Here is a 14,248-nt window from a genome sequence, read left to right as displayed (position 1 = left end):
AGTTTTGTGATTGGTGGACAAGTAATGGCGGACATATTTTACCGACACATTAATTGCATATGTATATGTTTGTACGTGTACTGCATTGCGTGTAGTAAATTGTATATTGTTCTCAACTTGAAGCGGTCGATTTATTGTAATGTTTGACGAAGCCAGAACAAAGGGAGTGACAAAATATTCTTAATTATATCCTCAGTGAAATGAATATTTATAATAGTGACGATTTTTCAACTATTTAACAAACTTCAAAAGTCATTTAATAATATTAAACATGAATGGTGATCGAAGTCAAGTGTAAGCAGTTTGTCTGGGCATCACTGGCTAAAAAGTACATCAACTTACTCAATATTTCTGTCATGCCTCACACAACGCACAAAAGGTTACAATTGGTTGAGAACCGTTTAATTTTATTACTAATTTTTTTTTAAAAATCCTTGTATCAAATTTTTATTCACCTATTAGGATTTATTATTTTTTAGAGCAAGAATTTAATTATCAAATTACTTTTTACTAGTACAGAAATTATATTTCTCATCATTTATGAATTTGTTTCGTAATTGTTTTTAATTACTTTTTTTTTAATGTTATGATTTTCTTTTAACAATCTTTCAAGTTAAAATAACTTGTTTCACTACAAGTTTTTTTTTTAATTTCATTTTTTTTCAGTATAATTTATATATTTTTGTTTCGTTAAAAATATTTTAAAACAAAATTTGCAAATTACATAAATATTTTTGTATATAATTTCTTTTTGCTGTGTTTTATTTTTAAAATAATGTTAAATTTATTACAGTTCGCCTTTGAGATAAATTGTTCTATTGAATAGTAAAAAAATGGCTATGAATCCAGGATATTTTGTTGGTTTACCAATGAATATGGATAGAGTTTGTAGAATTTGTCTCACAGAAAGTACAAATTTATCATCAATATTTTGCTCGAATCAAGAAGTACAATTTCCAGAAATTTCACAAAAAATACAAATTTGTGGCTCAATTGATATTCAAGAACAAGATGGTTTACCATCTTTAATTTGTAACGATTGCATCTTTAAAGCAAGTATTGCCCATGAATTTCGACAGCTTTGTCAACATTCTGATGCTCGTTTACGACTTTATTATAATAAACCTTCTAAAAGTAATTTAATGGTATGTATATAATTATAATTATTCTCGATTAATAATTTTCCTTTCAAGTTTTAAAAGTGATATTTCTTTTTTTTTTCAGGAGAATGGTACACAAACAGATCCTCAAACTCGAATTGTAATATCGAAAAAGCAAGCGAATCATCAGGAAAATGGTTACAATGTTAAAGAAGAGGAACTTCATATTATGTCTGATATTCAACAAACACAAAATTTTACACACGAGGATGTCTCTTTAAATCAAAATCCCTTAAGTATTCATGGTGAAAAAATATTTGAATGCAATCTTCGATTTGAAGAGCCAAAAGAGACTGAGGATTTAGCAGTTGCTATAAATGAAACTGTAATTAACGCAAATGTTATCGATCCAAATGCTATTAATGATAATGAAATACATTCAAATAGCATTCATCCAAATATTATAAGTGTCGATGTTGTAACGGATAATTCAATGCAAATTCGATGTTCCGAAACGTTAATTGTCACAAATGAGAGTAAAATTGATTCCACCAAGACTGACATTCTCAACAATAGAACGAACGCATATATCGATGAGCAAATGTTAGTTGAGAGTTTAGAGAATCAAGAAACAACACCATCGAAACGTACATCAACACGTAAAGTGAAATCAATTAATCACAATAAAACAACAACATTAAGTGATGAGGAAATTGATGATGATTATTATGATCAAAGTAGCGATAGTCAAGATTCTCATGAACCAAAATTTAAATGTAAAATTTGTTCTAAACGTTATTCAACACAAAAGGGTCTCAAGAAACATTCCCTTGTACATGATAAAAAACACAATTGTGACATTTGTCTAAAAACATTTTGCAAATTAGAAAATCTTGAAAAACATAAACAAATTCATATGACAAAACCCCATGCATGTCAATTGTGTCATACATCATTTTCAAAACCACAAAGTCTTGTTAAACATTTAAAATCCCACACAGAGAAAGTAAATGATATTATAAAACAAATAAGCAATGATGATGATGATGATGATCATCATCATCAACAAGAAATATTGAATAATGAACCGAAAAAAGAATTGAAAATAGAAGAAGAAATAATTGATGATGATCCATTAATAACATCGCAAAATAATGAAGTTGACGATTTTCAAAATGCTCCGGAATTATTTAAATGTGAAATATGCGGTCAATATTGTTCGACAAAAAAAAATTTAAAACGTCACACATTAATACATGGTGAGAAAAAGTATTCATGTTTTGTTTGTAAAAAATGGTTCTTTAGGCCTGATACATTAAAGAAACATGCGGAAAAACATGGTCATGGTTTATTGGACAATTTAGTTGAGGATAATAAACTTTTTGATTCTGACGATGAACCATTTTCAAATAGTGGTGGTAATATTTTCGGTGAGAATAATGAAACATCGAAAAAAGATGATAGCGATGAGGATGGAACTGGTGAATATAAATGTCAACATTGCGATAAAATTATGGCGACAAAAAAAGGATTACGTCGACATGTGTCAATGCATAAACCAAAAGCAGAGCCGGTAACTTGTGAAATTTGCAAAAAGGTGAGAATTAAAATTTACTCTTTTTTTTTTTGATAAATTATTAATTTTTCTTTTTTTTAGGTTTGTGCGAGTCAGGCGCGTCTTGTGATTCATCAAAAAACGCATAATAAACCGAAGGAAAAAGTACCACGTGAATATCTTTGTCACATTTGCAGTAAAGTTTATCCAAGTAATTCATCATTAACATATCATATGCGTACACACAGTGGTGTTAAGCCTCATGTTTGTAAAACATGTAACAGTGGTTTTACAACGACAACAAGTTTAGCGAATCACATTAGAATTCACACCGGTGATAAACCATTTGTTTGTCATGTTTGTAGTGCAGCATTTGCTGTGAGTTCGGCATTTCGACGACATTTAACACGTCATACAGGCGAGGCAAATTATCTTTGTAAAACATGTGGTAAAGCATTCAAACGTCTCAGTACACTTAAGGAACATACTTATACGCATTCCGGTGAAAAACCATATGTTTGTAAAACATGCGGTGCCGCTTATAGTCACAGTGGAAGTTTATTTGCCCATCAAAAACGTTGCCGAGCACAATATGGTGAAACAATGGTGGTTGAAGAACATCATCATAGTGTTGCACATCATCATATTCATGTGAATAATGTTCAATCGGCCGTACGCTCACTGGCTGTGATAGGTCAGATGTTTTAATTTTTATTTGGCAAAAGGACGTTCATTTTTAAGAAAAGTCAAAAGGAAAAAAATTCCCAAAGGAATCTCTCGACTTGGAAAAAAAATATTCTAGATAGAAGAAAAACGTAAGTCAATTGTGATGATTTAATTTTTACTTAAAAGTACTTCTGATTTTTCCGAAGAATTATTTTCATTTTGTTTAAAAAAAATTTCCCTTTTAGAAAAATTCACTTTTTAATTCAGAAGAATTGTTTCTTTTTTTTTTTTGAATGAAAAATCTTATTTAAAAAACCCAAATTTTTAATAATTAGAAAAGATTGAAATTTTCTATGTTTTTCAAAAAATAAATTATTACGGAGAAAATTATGTCGCAGATTAAAACTAAAATCGAAAAATTTACAATCGATTTAATATTATAATGGATAAAATATTTTTTTATCATCGTTCTGCGATTACTCTAAAATTCAAAAATCCAAAAAATAATCGAAGATAATCACAGCGAAATTTTTACAAAATTAAGAAAATAATATAGTACAATTATTGATAGTTCAATAGTAATCATATTGAACAATGTAAATAGGCAGCTGAATGTTATTCCCATCCTCCCCTCTCTCAGTAAGGTGTAAATCATGCTTAGCTTTCTTCCTTTTACAAGTTTTTATTCTTTAAAAAAAAAAAAAAAAAAAACTGTTTTTTGACAAGCTTTAGTGCCATTAGAGCAGGATTGTGTTCTATCGGGTGTTACTTAATTCAATATTTCGTAATCTCGTTTTTTTTTATACTCTATATTTCAAACACATTAAAGAATAATTGCCAGGAATATTCATTCTTCCAACGCCATAAAAAAAAAAGTTTTTTAATCATGTACAGAAACTGTTTTTAATTTGAGACAAAGTCTCAGTAGAATTATATTTGTATTTTACAAAATAAAAATGGAATGCACTGAGTACTTTGAGGAAAAAAAAAACAAATTTTCTTGTGAATATAAAAGAATGAATGTGATTTCATTAAAAAAAAAAGTCTCAGTTTTAATTACACTTTGATACAATAGATTAATATTGTAATTATATGCATTTTTATTAAACACGCTTAAATATTTTTTTTCGTGTTTCAATAGTTGATGAAACCTTTCTTTAAGTTTTTTTTATTATTTCGTCTGCATAAAAAAGAATTTAATAGATTTTTTTTAAACTTTCTAATTTAATTTTTTTTTTTGGAACTAATTGAAAATAAAAAAAAAATCTTATCAAATAATATATATTTATTTTTCATTTACATAAATAAAATAGAATTATTTATAATATTTGGATTTTATTTAAAAATAAAAACAAAGAAAATCTCGCGAAGTTAAAAAAAAATATATTTTTCATTCTTTCTTTTTTAATATACGATATCTACGCCATACTGAAGCCCTTGTACGATTTAATACTTTTGCTAAATCGGAAAACACATGCGATTGATTAGAATTTGAATTTTCCTCCATATAATTCAATATTATTACATCTTCCCTAAATGTGTACCTTTAAAAATAAAAAAATCAAAATTATTTATTTTCTCCATAAACGAATTTTGTAAGACATGTTTCAAATTAAAGGCCTATTTTATTTTTTTTTTTTAAATAGAAGTTTGAACAAATTTAAAATTTATATTTAAAAAAAATCTCACCTGCTTTGTAAATGACTGGCATGTAAATTTCTAAATCGATGATTAACGCTGTATAAAGTTCGATTTGGTAATCCATTTGCTAAAAATTGTACAAATTTTCTTCTCTGTTCAAAATGTTTTACTATAAATAACCAATCTTGCCTCCAATTTAAAAACGGTTGATAATTACTACAATCCCAGTTGTGGAGCTAAACATTTTATTTTTTACAAGAATTTATTAGAATATATTGTTTTTATAATTTTTTCAAAATTAAATTATAATTTATTTTTATTAGCAAAAGTTATTACTTACTTTGCAAAAATTTTTCCAATTCTTGATAATAATTCTATCTTCTTCTTTAGTGTAAACACCTTTTTTTAACGGGACATATTTTTCGAAATTTCGAATTACATCCGAGCTAGGAGCATGAGATCCAGCATTTGACTCAAGTAAATGTTGTTTTGGTACTTCATGAATTAATTTAACTTTTAAATCCCGTAATACCTGTTTTAACTAATTTTTTTTTTGTTAATAATCAACAGAGAATTTAAATTAAGTGGTAAATTAATTTTCTTAAAATTATTAATTATTTCGTAACTGAATAAAAGAAAATTACCTCAATGTTTGTTTTTGGAATTGAATTTGAGTTTGAATCCTATAATTGTTTTTAAATAATAATTATTTAAAACTTATTCATATTAGAAAATTAATATTAAGTAGAAAATAAATTTTTCAGTGTCAAAATATTTAAATGAAAAATTACAAAATAGTTACCGAATCATCATTATCATCTAAATTTGTCCTTTTATCTACACGTTTCTCACGATTTTCGCCTTCAATTTCCAAATGCTGTTCTTCAAAATTATTATTTTCTTTATTAATATCATCTTGTTGATTTTTAAAATCATCATCTTCGTCAGTAGTTTTATTCAAAAAATTTACCCTTTTCCTCTTTTTCACCTTTTTTTTTTCTTCGTTTATGGAATAATTTTTATCAATATGATGATCATCATCTCTTTTTCTCTTACGAAGATATATTGTTTCAATTTTTTGATTAAGTTCTTCATTATCATCTTTACTATTATTATTTGAATTTTTGTTCGTTTTCTTTTTAATTTTACTCGGAATTTTTAACTTTGAGACCTACAATATTGATATTAATAAACAAAAATTGTATAGAAATATTAAAAAAAACAACACTTAATAGAAAATATTTAAAAAAAAAAAATTATTTACCACAACATTTTGATCAACATAAGAATGGTCATCATTATTATTATCTAAACTTTTTCCTTTATTTTTGCTACAATCATTTTTCTTCTTAACTATTCCATACGAGTTTTTCGACAATATTTTTGACTTTGATTTCTACAATATTATTTAATTGTTAATTTTATAAACGCAGCAATGCTGATATAGTTTTTTTTTTAAATTTACTTACAGTATTTTGTTGATCACTTTTTATTTTAGATCTAATAGTTCCACTTGAATTAGATTCCGAATCAATTTTCTTTTTTATATTATCGTCACTTACTGATACATTATTTTTATTTAAAACTGAAGTTTTAAACTTCTTAAAAGACATTTTTTGTAGGTTAAGTTTTGTTTTTCACATTAAATTATCTAAAAATAATAAATATCTTACTTTCGTATTAAAAATTCATTAATAAAAAATAATATTGTGTATGAGAGTTTATTATAATTACTATTTAATAATAGAAACACTTATAAATCTTTTATAAAATAAAATAAAACTAAAGGGAATAGCTGATCTTTAATAATCTATAAAAAAAATTATAGTCAAAACAAAACTTGGGATGATGTCATGTTGGTAGGATTGAAAATTTTATTTTTTTGTAATTTGAGTTGGCATTACTGCTGATTGCAAATGGCGTCGTCAGAAAGTGTAAGAGGTCCATATTTCGTGCAGCTCTGCTTAATCTTATTGTATTTTTTTAATCATAGCGCTAATTATACTTTTTTTATTGAAATTAAATTTAGATATATCTAAATTATCGAAAATTTGTAAAAGTTTTATGGCAGGGAAAAAGAAATTAGCATATTTTGATAAAATTTTTCTGACACGGAAACCTAACCTTAAAAGTTTAGCATCAAAATGTTTAACAAAAAAATAAAGGTAAATGTATAATCCAAATTGTAATGTTATAAAAATGTTATTTTATTAATAATAAGTATAAAAATTACGAAAAAATATAAATAAATAAAAAAAATTTAACTTTCATGAAAAAAAAAATTATATTGGTAACAATGAAAAGTTTTTTTTTTTGTTATCTTGGGTTGGCATTACGCCGCATTGCAATTGGCGTCGCCACTCAGAAAGTAGAAGAACCATTTTTCGTTCGACAAAATTTAATCTTATTTTATTGTTTTAATCCTAACGCTAATTATATATGTTTGTTGATAATTAATTATTGTTTTATATAAATAATCAAAAAATCATAAAAGTTTCGTGGCAGCTGTGAAGAAAAATAAGAAATTTAGGTAAATTTTTTCGACAAAAAAACTAACCTAAAAATTTTGACATTACAATTTGTTATTTCACATTGCCACCGCTAGGTGGAATTTTAACGCGACTTTTGAAATTTTTAAACATTAACAAACAAAAATATGTAAATGAATAATAAATTTTTAAAAATAATTCAAAATAAATGTATTAACAAAATTAAAAATAATAATAATAGATCTGAAATGTTATTACAATGAATAAAAATAGTTTAAAAAATTTACAATTAGGTTGGTGAAAATGTAATTGGTTGGTACCACTGCTCACTATAGTGAACATTGTAGGAAGCGCGGTGAAAGTGACAGAATATTTCGTCAATAAACAAAACGTATCTTGTATTGTTTGAATAAAAATTATTAATACATTTAAAAAATTTAGTTCAGTTTAATCTAAATATTTTAGATTGTAACTATTTTTTGTTGGTAACTATTAGAAATTTTATTATTTTGTCAAATTTGATAACAATTTGGGATTTAACCTAAAAAATACTACACGGACAATTTCACATGTCAATTTAACATCTGTTTGGGAATTTGTCCGCCTCATTCTAGAGACAAAATTTAAAACCATAATTTCAATAATATTAAAATTCTTATCGTATATTTATTTAACATTTTTTTTTATTTATTTACAGGGTTAAAAAATGTCATCTTAGAAAAAAGGCCAAAAATATTAAAACTTTCGGCGTCAATTCTTCTTAACTCAGGTAAATATTTATTTATCTATTAGTAATTGAAACTTCTTTTCTAATTTGATAAAATTATTTAATATCTGTTTTTATAAAAAAAAGTTTTCTGCAATTTAATTTTGTCAATTTTTGTTTGTCTTCACAGAATTCAGACTTGGAGAAGAATTTGATGACATAAATGAGATGACAAATGACAACTTCTACTAAATCTTCGAATAAGTGAGTCTCTTTTTATACTGAAAATTATTTTTTTACATACATTAATTATTATTAATCAAAGTTATTTTTAATTAATAACACAAAGATTGTTAATTAATTAAAATTTGAAAAAAAACTGACGATAAGAGAAAGTTTAATTATTTTTTTTTCTCAATTTACAGGTGTTCAATAAGGATGGGTGTTTGTTGCGGAGCTGCTCCTGGAGGAGATCTTGCATTGCTGAGTCGCAGTTCAATGTAAGTTGATTATTCATATTTGAATACCACGAATAAAAATCTTTATTAATAGAGAGATCGAGTTTAAATCTTAATTTTTCTTAATAAAAATCTATATTGCCGAGCGATTATTTAGCAAATTCAAAAAATCCCCAAATTTATCTTGACCAAGATCAGCATCCGCTGGACCAATCAAAAAGTCCGCCATACATTATTTGTTCAGAACTTTCTTCTAATCACTATGGCGGTATTCCCGAACGAATATCTAGCGAATTTAATTTTTTGAAAATTTTTCCAAAATATTTTTTAGTGTAGCTCAGCATCCGCTGGACCAATCAAAAAGTGCGCCATACATTTTTTGTTCGAGACTCCCGGGTTAAGACTTTGGCGGTATTCCCGAGCGATTATAACGCAAATTTAATTTTTCGAAAATTTTCCGAATTTATTTTTTAGTATAGCTCAGCATCTGCTGGACCAATCAAAAAGTGCGCCATACATTTTTGGTTCAGAACTTTCTTCTAATCACTATGGCGGTATTCCCGAACGATTATCTTGAAAATTTAATTTTTCAACAATTTTCCATAAATTTATTTGAGTGTAGCTCAGCATCCGCTGGACCAAACTAAAAGTGCGCCATACATTTTTTGTTCGAAACTTTTTCCCTATTTTTTTGGCGGTATTCCAGAACGATTATCTCGCAAATTTAATTTTGCTAAATTTTTTCCAAATTTGTTTTTTAGTGTAGCTCAGCATCCGCTGGACCAATCAAAAAGTGCGCCATACATTTTTGGTTCAGAACTTTCTTCTAATCACTATGGCAATATTCCCGAACGATTATCTCGAAAATTTAGTTTTTCAACAATTTTTCCAAAATGTTTTTTAGTATAGCTCAGCATCCGCTGGACCAATCAAAAAGTGCGCCATACATTTTTTGTTCGAGACTCCCGGGTTAAGACTTTGGCGGTATTCCCGACCAATTATCTCGCAAATTTAATTTTTCGAAATTTTTTAAAAAATTTATCTGAGTGTAGCTCAGCATCCGCTGGACCAATCAAAAAGTGCGCCTTACATTTTTTGTTCGAGACTTTTTGCTCAATTTTTTGGCATTATTCCCAAGTCATTATCTAACAAATTTTTTTTTTCGAAATTTTTTTCCCAGTTTTAGTGAGTGTAGCTCAGCATCCGCTGGACCAATCAAAAAGTGCGCCATACATTTTTTGTTCGAGACTTTTTGCTCAATTTTTTGGCATTATTCCCAAGTCATTATCTGGCAAATTTTTTTTTTCGAAATTTTTTTCCCAGTTTTAGTGAGTGTAGCTCAGCATCCGCTGGACCAATCAAAAAGTGCGCCATACATTTTTTGTTCGAGACTTTTTGCTCAATTTTTTGGCATTATTCCCAAGTCATTATCTGGCAAATTTTTTTTTTCGAAATTTTTTTCCCAGTTTTAGTGAGTGTAGCTCTGTATCCGCTGGACCTATCAAAAAGTGCGCCATACATTTTTTGTTCGAGACTTTTTGCTCAATTTTTTGGCATTATTCCCAAGTCATTATCTGGCAAATTTTTTTTTTCGAAATTTTTTTCCCAGTTTTAGTGAGTGTAGCTCAGCATCCGCTGGACCAATCAAAAAGTGCGCCATACATTTTTGGTTCAGAACTTTCTTCTAATCACTATGGCGGTATTCCCGAACGATTATCTCAAAAATTTAATTTTTCATCAATTTTTCCAAAATGTTTTTTAGTGTAGCTCAGCATCCGCTGGACCAATCAAAAAGTGCGCCATACATTTTTTGTTCGAGACTTTTTGCTCAATTTTTTGGCATTATTCCCAAGTCATTATCTGGCAAATTTTTTTTTTCGAAATTTTTTTCCCAGTTTTAGTGAGTGTAGCTCTGTATCCGCTGGACCTATCAAAAAGTGGGCCATACATTTTTTGTTCGAGACTTTTTGCTCAATTTTTTGGCATTATTCCCAAGTCATTATCTGGCAAATTTTTTTTTTCGAAATTTTTTTCCCAGTTTTACTGAGTGTAGCTCAGCATCCGCTGGACCAATCAAAAAGTGCGCCATACATTTTTTGTTCGAGACTCCCGAGTTAAGACTTTGGCGGTATTCCCGACCAATTATCTCGCAAATTTAATTTTTCGAAATTTTTTAAGAAATTTATCTGAGTGTTGCTCAGCATCCGCTGGACCAATCAAAAAGTGCGCCATACATTTTTTGTTCGAGACTCCGGGTTAAGACTTTGGCGGTATTCCCGAGCGATTATAACGCAAATTTAATTTTTCGAAAATTTTCCGAATTTATTTTTTAGTATAGCTCAGCATCTGCTGGACCAATCAAAAAGTGCGCCATACATTTTTGGTTCAGAACTTTCTTCTAATCACTATGGCGGTATTCCCGAACGATTATCTCGAAAATTTAATTTTTCAACAATTTTTCATAAATTTATTTGAGTGTAGCTCAGCATCCGCTGGACCAAACTAAAAGTGCGCCATACATTTTTTGTTCAGAACTTTTTGACTATTTTTTGGTGGTATTCCCGAGCGATTATAACGCGAATTTAATTTTTCAAAAATTTTCCGAATTTATTTTTTAGTATAGCTCAGCATCCGCTGGACCAATCAAAAAGTGCGCCATACATTTTTTGTTCGAGACTTTTTGCTCAATTTTTTGGCATTATTCCCAAGTCATTATCTGGCAAATTTTTTTTTTCGAAATTTTTTTCCCAGTTTTAGTGAGTGTAGCTCTGTATCCGCTGGACCTATCAAAAAGTGGGCCATACATTTTTTGTTCGAGACTTTTTGCTCAATTTTTTGGCATTATTCCCAAGTCATTATCTGGCAAATTTTTTTTTTCGAAATTTTTTTCCCAGTTTTACTGAGTGTAGCTCAGCATCCGCTGGACCAATCAAAAAGTGCGCCATACATTTTTTGTTCGAGACTCCCGAGTTAAGACTTTGGCGGTATTCCCGACCAATTATCTCGCAAATTTAATTTTTCGAAATTTTTTAAGAAATTTATCTGAGTGTTGCTCAGCATCCGCTGGACCAATCAAAAAGTGCGCCATACATTTTTTGTTCGAGACTCCGGGTTAAGACTTTGGCGGTATTCCCGAGCGATTATAACGCAAATTTAATTTTTCGAAAATTTTCCGAATTTATTTTTTAGTATAGCTCAGCATCTGCTGGACCAATCAAAAAGTGCGCCATACATTTTTGGTTCAGAACTTTCTTCTAATCACTATGGCGGTATTCCCGAACGATTATCTCGAAAATTTAATTTTTCAACAATTTTTCATAAATTTATTTGAGTGTAGCTCAGCATCCGCTGGACCAAACTAAAAGTGCGCCATACATTTTTTGTTCAGAACTTTTTGACTATTTTTTGGTGGTATTCCCGAGCGATTATAACGCGAATTTAATTTTTCAAAAATTTTCCGAATTTATTTTTTAGTATAGCTCAGCATCCGCTGGACCAATCAAAAAGTGCGCCATACATTTTTTGTTCGAGACTCCCGGGTTAAGACTTTGGCGGTATTCCCGACCAATTATCTCGCAAATTTAATTTTTCGAAATTTTTTAAAAAATTTATCTGAGTGTAGCTCAGCATCCGCTGGACCAATCAAAAAGTGCGCCATACATTTTTTGTTCGAGACTCCCGGGTTAAGATTTTGGCGGTATTCCCGACCAATTATCTCGCAAATTTAATTTTTCGAAATTTTTTAAAAAATTTATCTGAGTGTAGCTCAGCATCCGCTGGACCAATCAAAAAGTGCGCCATACATTTTTTGTTCGAGACTCCGGGTTAAGACTTTGGCGGTATTCCCGAGCGATTATAACGCAAATTTAATTTTTCGAAAATTTTCCGAATTTATTTTTTAGTATAGCTCAGCATCTGCTGGACCAATCAAAAAGTGCGCCATACATTTTTGGTTCAGAACTTTCTTCTAATCACTATGGCGGTATTCCCGAACGATTATCTCGAAAATTTAATTTTTCAACAATTTTTCATAAATTTATTTGAGTGTAGCTCAGCATCCGCTGGACCAAACTAAAAGTGCGCCATACATTTTTTGTTCAGAACTATTTGACTATTTTTTGGTGGTATTCCCGAGCGATTATAACGCAAATTTAATTTTTCGAAAATTTTCCGAATTTATTTTTTAGTATAGCTCAGCATCCGCTGGACCAATCAAAAAGTGCGCCATACATTTTTGGTTCAGAACTTTCTTCTAATCACTATGGCGGTATTCCCGAACGATTATCTCAAAAATTTAATTTTTCATCAATTTTTCCAAAATGTTTTTTAGTGTAGCTCAGCATCCGCTGGACCAATCAAAAAGTGCGCCATACATTTTTTGTTTAGAACATTTTGACTATATTTTTGGTAGTATTCCCGAGCGATTATAACGCAAATTTATTTTTTCGAAAATTTTCCGAATTTATTTTTTAGTATAGCTCAGCATCCGCTGGACCAATCAAAAAGTGCGCCATACATTTTTGGTTCAGAACTTTCTTCTAATCACTATGGCAATATTCCCGAACGATTATCTCGAAAATTTAATTTTTCAACAATTTTTCCAAAATGTTTTTTAGTATAGCTCAGCATCCGCTGGACCAATCAAAAAGTGCGTCATACATTTTTTGTTTAGAACTTTCTTCTAATGACTTTTACACAACGCAGAAATTTCCCCTTATAGATGAGTCTTTTTGCAATAGTTTACAGAAATATTGGAAAATATAATAAGAAAATTTGTTAAAAATTTATTGTAATATTTATAACTGATGGTAGAAAGTCAAATGTTAGTATTTATAAATATTAATATATTTAAAAATAATTGATAATATTAAAGGTTTTTAACACTTTATTTTACACATGTAACATCTTTATTTTTTCAGGTAGTTGATCGAGGACAAGGAAGATTTGTGCTTGTAAAAAGTGTTTTTTCTATTATCGTTTCTCTGACACTACGCAGAAATCTCTCGATACAGGTGAGTTTTTTTCTATCAATTTTAAATTAATTTTGTTCTTAAAATTTTTTACGTGTGTGTAACATTTCTTGATTAATAATTTCTCTTCAATGATTTTGTTAATGTATATTTAATACATTTTTATCAATCACATGCATCTTGTTCAACTCAGCATTTAATAGTAGTTTTAGAAAAGAATCATATAATTTAATTTAATATATTGGTTTTTTTGTTTTTTCAGGTCCATTTCAATTTTGCAATTTTCATAATAGACAAGGAAGGAAGGATGTGGAAGAAGAAAAGTGGCCCCTGCATACATTTTTTTTTTAAATTTTTTTTCATTTTTCTTATTTTTTTATAATATTTTTTTTGAGCTCCCGGCCTCGCGCAGAAGTGCGAGCAAGAAAGAGGGATCTTCGGGAGCTGGCCTGAAGCGCTCGAGAAGTGGCGATGACGTAATTGCTCCGACGTGGGATTCGCCGGTCGGCGAGTGATTTTTTATTTAACCCCTTCCCTGTTTAAAACAGTTATTTTTTTATAAATTAAAAAAGTAGATTCATAAATTGAAAATCCATGTTTTAATATATTCTTAATTTCTCAGTTTTTAAATTTTCTTGACTCTAAAAGAAAGTAGATATATTA

The 14,248-nt window shown here is 28.8% G+C and overlaps 2 protein-coding genes and 1 long non-coding RNA gene across 3 annotated transcripts; 2 read left to right on the top strand and 1 right to left on the bottom strand.

The window, feature by feature from the left end:
- The first annotated feature begins 66 nt into the window (after positions 1-66).
- LOC127282807 (zinc finger protein 28-like) lies at positions 67-4,444 on the top strand. Its single transcript, XM_051307307.1, has 4 exons — positions 67-379; positions 794-1,145; positions 1,225-2,697; positions 2,758-4,444. Exons 2-4 carry the CDS (start codon positions 834-836, stop codon positions 3,361-3,363), a joined length of 2,391 nt encoding a protein of 796 aa, XP_051163264.1. The 5' UTR covers positions 67-379; positions 794-833; the 3' UTR covers positions 3,364-4,444.
- A 144-nt stretch (positions 4,445-4,588) lies between these two features.
- Positions 4,589-6,833, bottom strand: LOC127282805 (putative uncharacterized protein DDB_G0282499). The gene is made up of 8 exons (XM_051307306.1): positions 6,697-6,833; positions 6,432-6,613; positions 6,227-6,358; positions 5,765-6,133; positions 5,607-5,645; positions 5,303-5,503; positions 5,011-5,198; positions 4,589-4,865 (listed from the first exon to the last, which is right to left on the bottom strand). Exons 2-8 carry the CDS (start codon positions 6,573-6,575, stop codon positions 4,712-4,714), a joined length of 1,227 nt encoding a protein of 408 aa, XP_051163263.1. The 5' UTR covers positions 6,576-6,613; positions 6,697-6,833; the 3' UTR covers positions 4,589-4,711.
- Positions 6,834-6,948: 115 nt separating this feature from the next.
- Positions 6,949-13,629, top strand: LOC127282806 (uncharacterized). Its single transcript, XR_007843255.1, has 5 exons — positions 6,949-7,127; positions 8,149-8,220; positions 8,348-8,421; positions 8,583-8,657; positions 13,535-13,629. It is a non-coding gene; the product is annotated as an uncharacterized LOC127282806 (long non-coding RNA).
- The last annotated feature ends 619 nt before the right edge of the window (positions 13,630-14,248 follow it).

Source organism: Leptopilina boulardi, unplaced genomic scaffold (genome assembly GCF_019393585.1).
Source record: "Leptopilina boulardi isolate dan_hultmark-lab unplaced genomic scaffold, ZJU_Lbou_2.1 LbouV2_302, whole genome shotgun sequence".
In the NCBI taxonomy this organism is placed as follows: Eukaryota; Metazoa; Arthropoda; class Insecta; order Hymenoptera; family Figitidae; genus Leptopilina; species Leptopilina boulardi.
The sequence above is the reverse complement of the archived record's forward strand: the minus strand, read 5'-3'. Positions and strand labels throughout refer to the sequence as shown.

Bases quoted from the DNA above. Each gene is read 5' to 3' on its own strand.
- LOC127282807 (XM_051307307.1), top strand. From the start codon at position 834: ATGGCTATGAATCCAGGATATTTTGTTGGTTTACCAATGAATATGGAT. The intron at 1,146-1,224 runs GTATGTATATAA...TTTTTTTTTCAG, and splicing joins CTTCTAAAAGTAATTTAATG to GAGAATGGTACACAAACAGA. The intron at 2,698-2,757 runs GTGAGAATTAAA...TCTTTTTTTTAG, and splicing joins CTTGTGAAATTTGCAAAAAG to GTTTGTGCGAGTCAGGCGCG.
- LOC127282805 (XM_051307306.1), bottom strand. From the start codon at position 6,575: ATGTCTTTTAAGAAGTTTAAAACTTCAGTTTTAAATAAAAATAATGTA. The intron at 5,504-5,606 runs GTAATTTTCTTT...AAAAAAAATTAG, and splicing joins TTCCAAAAACAAACATTGAG to TTAAAACAGGTATTACGGGA. The intron at 4,866-5,010 runs GTGAGATTTTTT...TTATTTTTAAAG, and splicing joins GCCAGTCATTTACAAAGCAG to GTACACATTTAGGGAAGATG.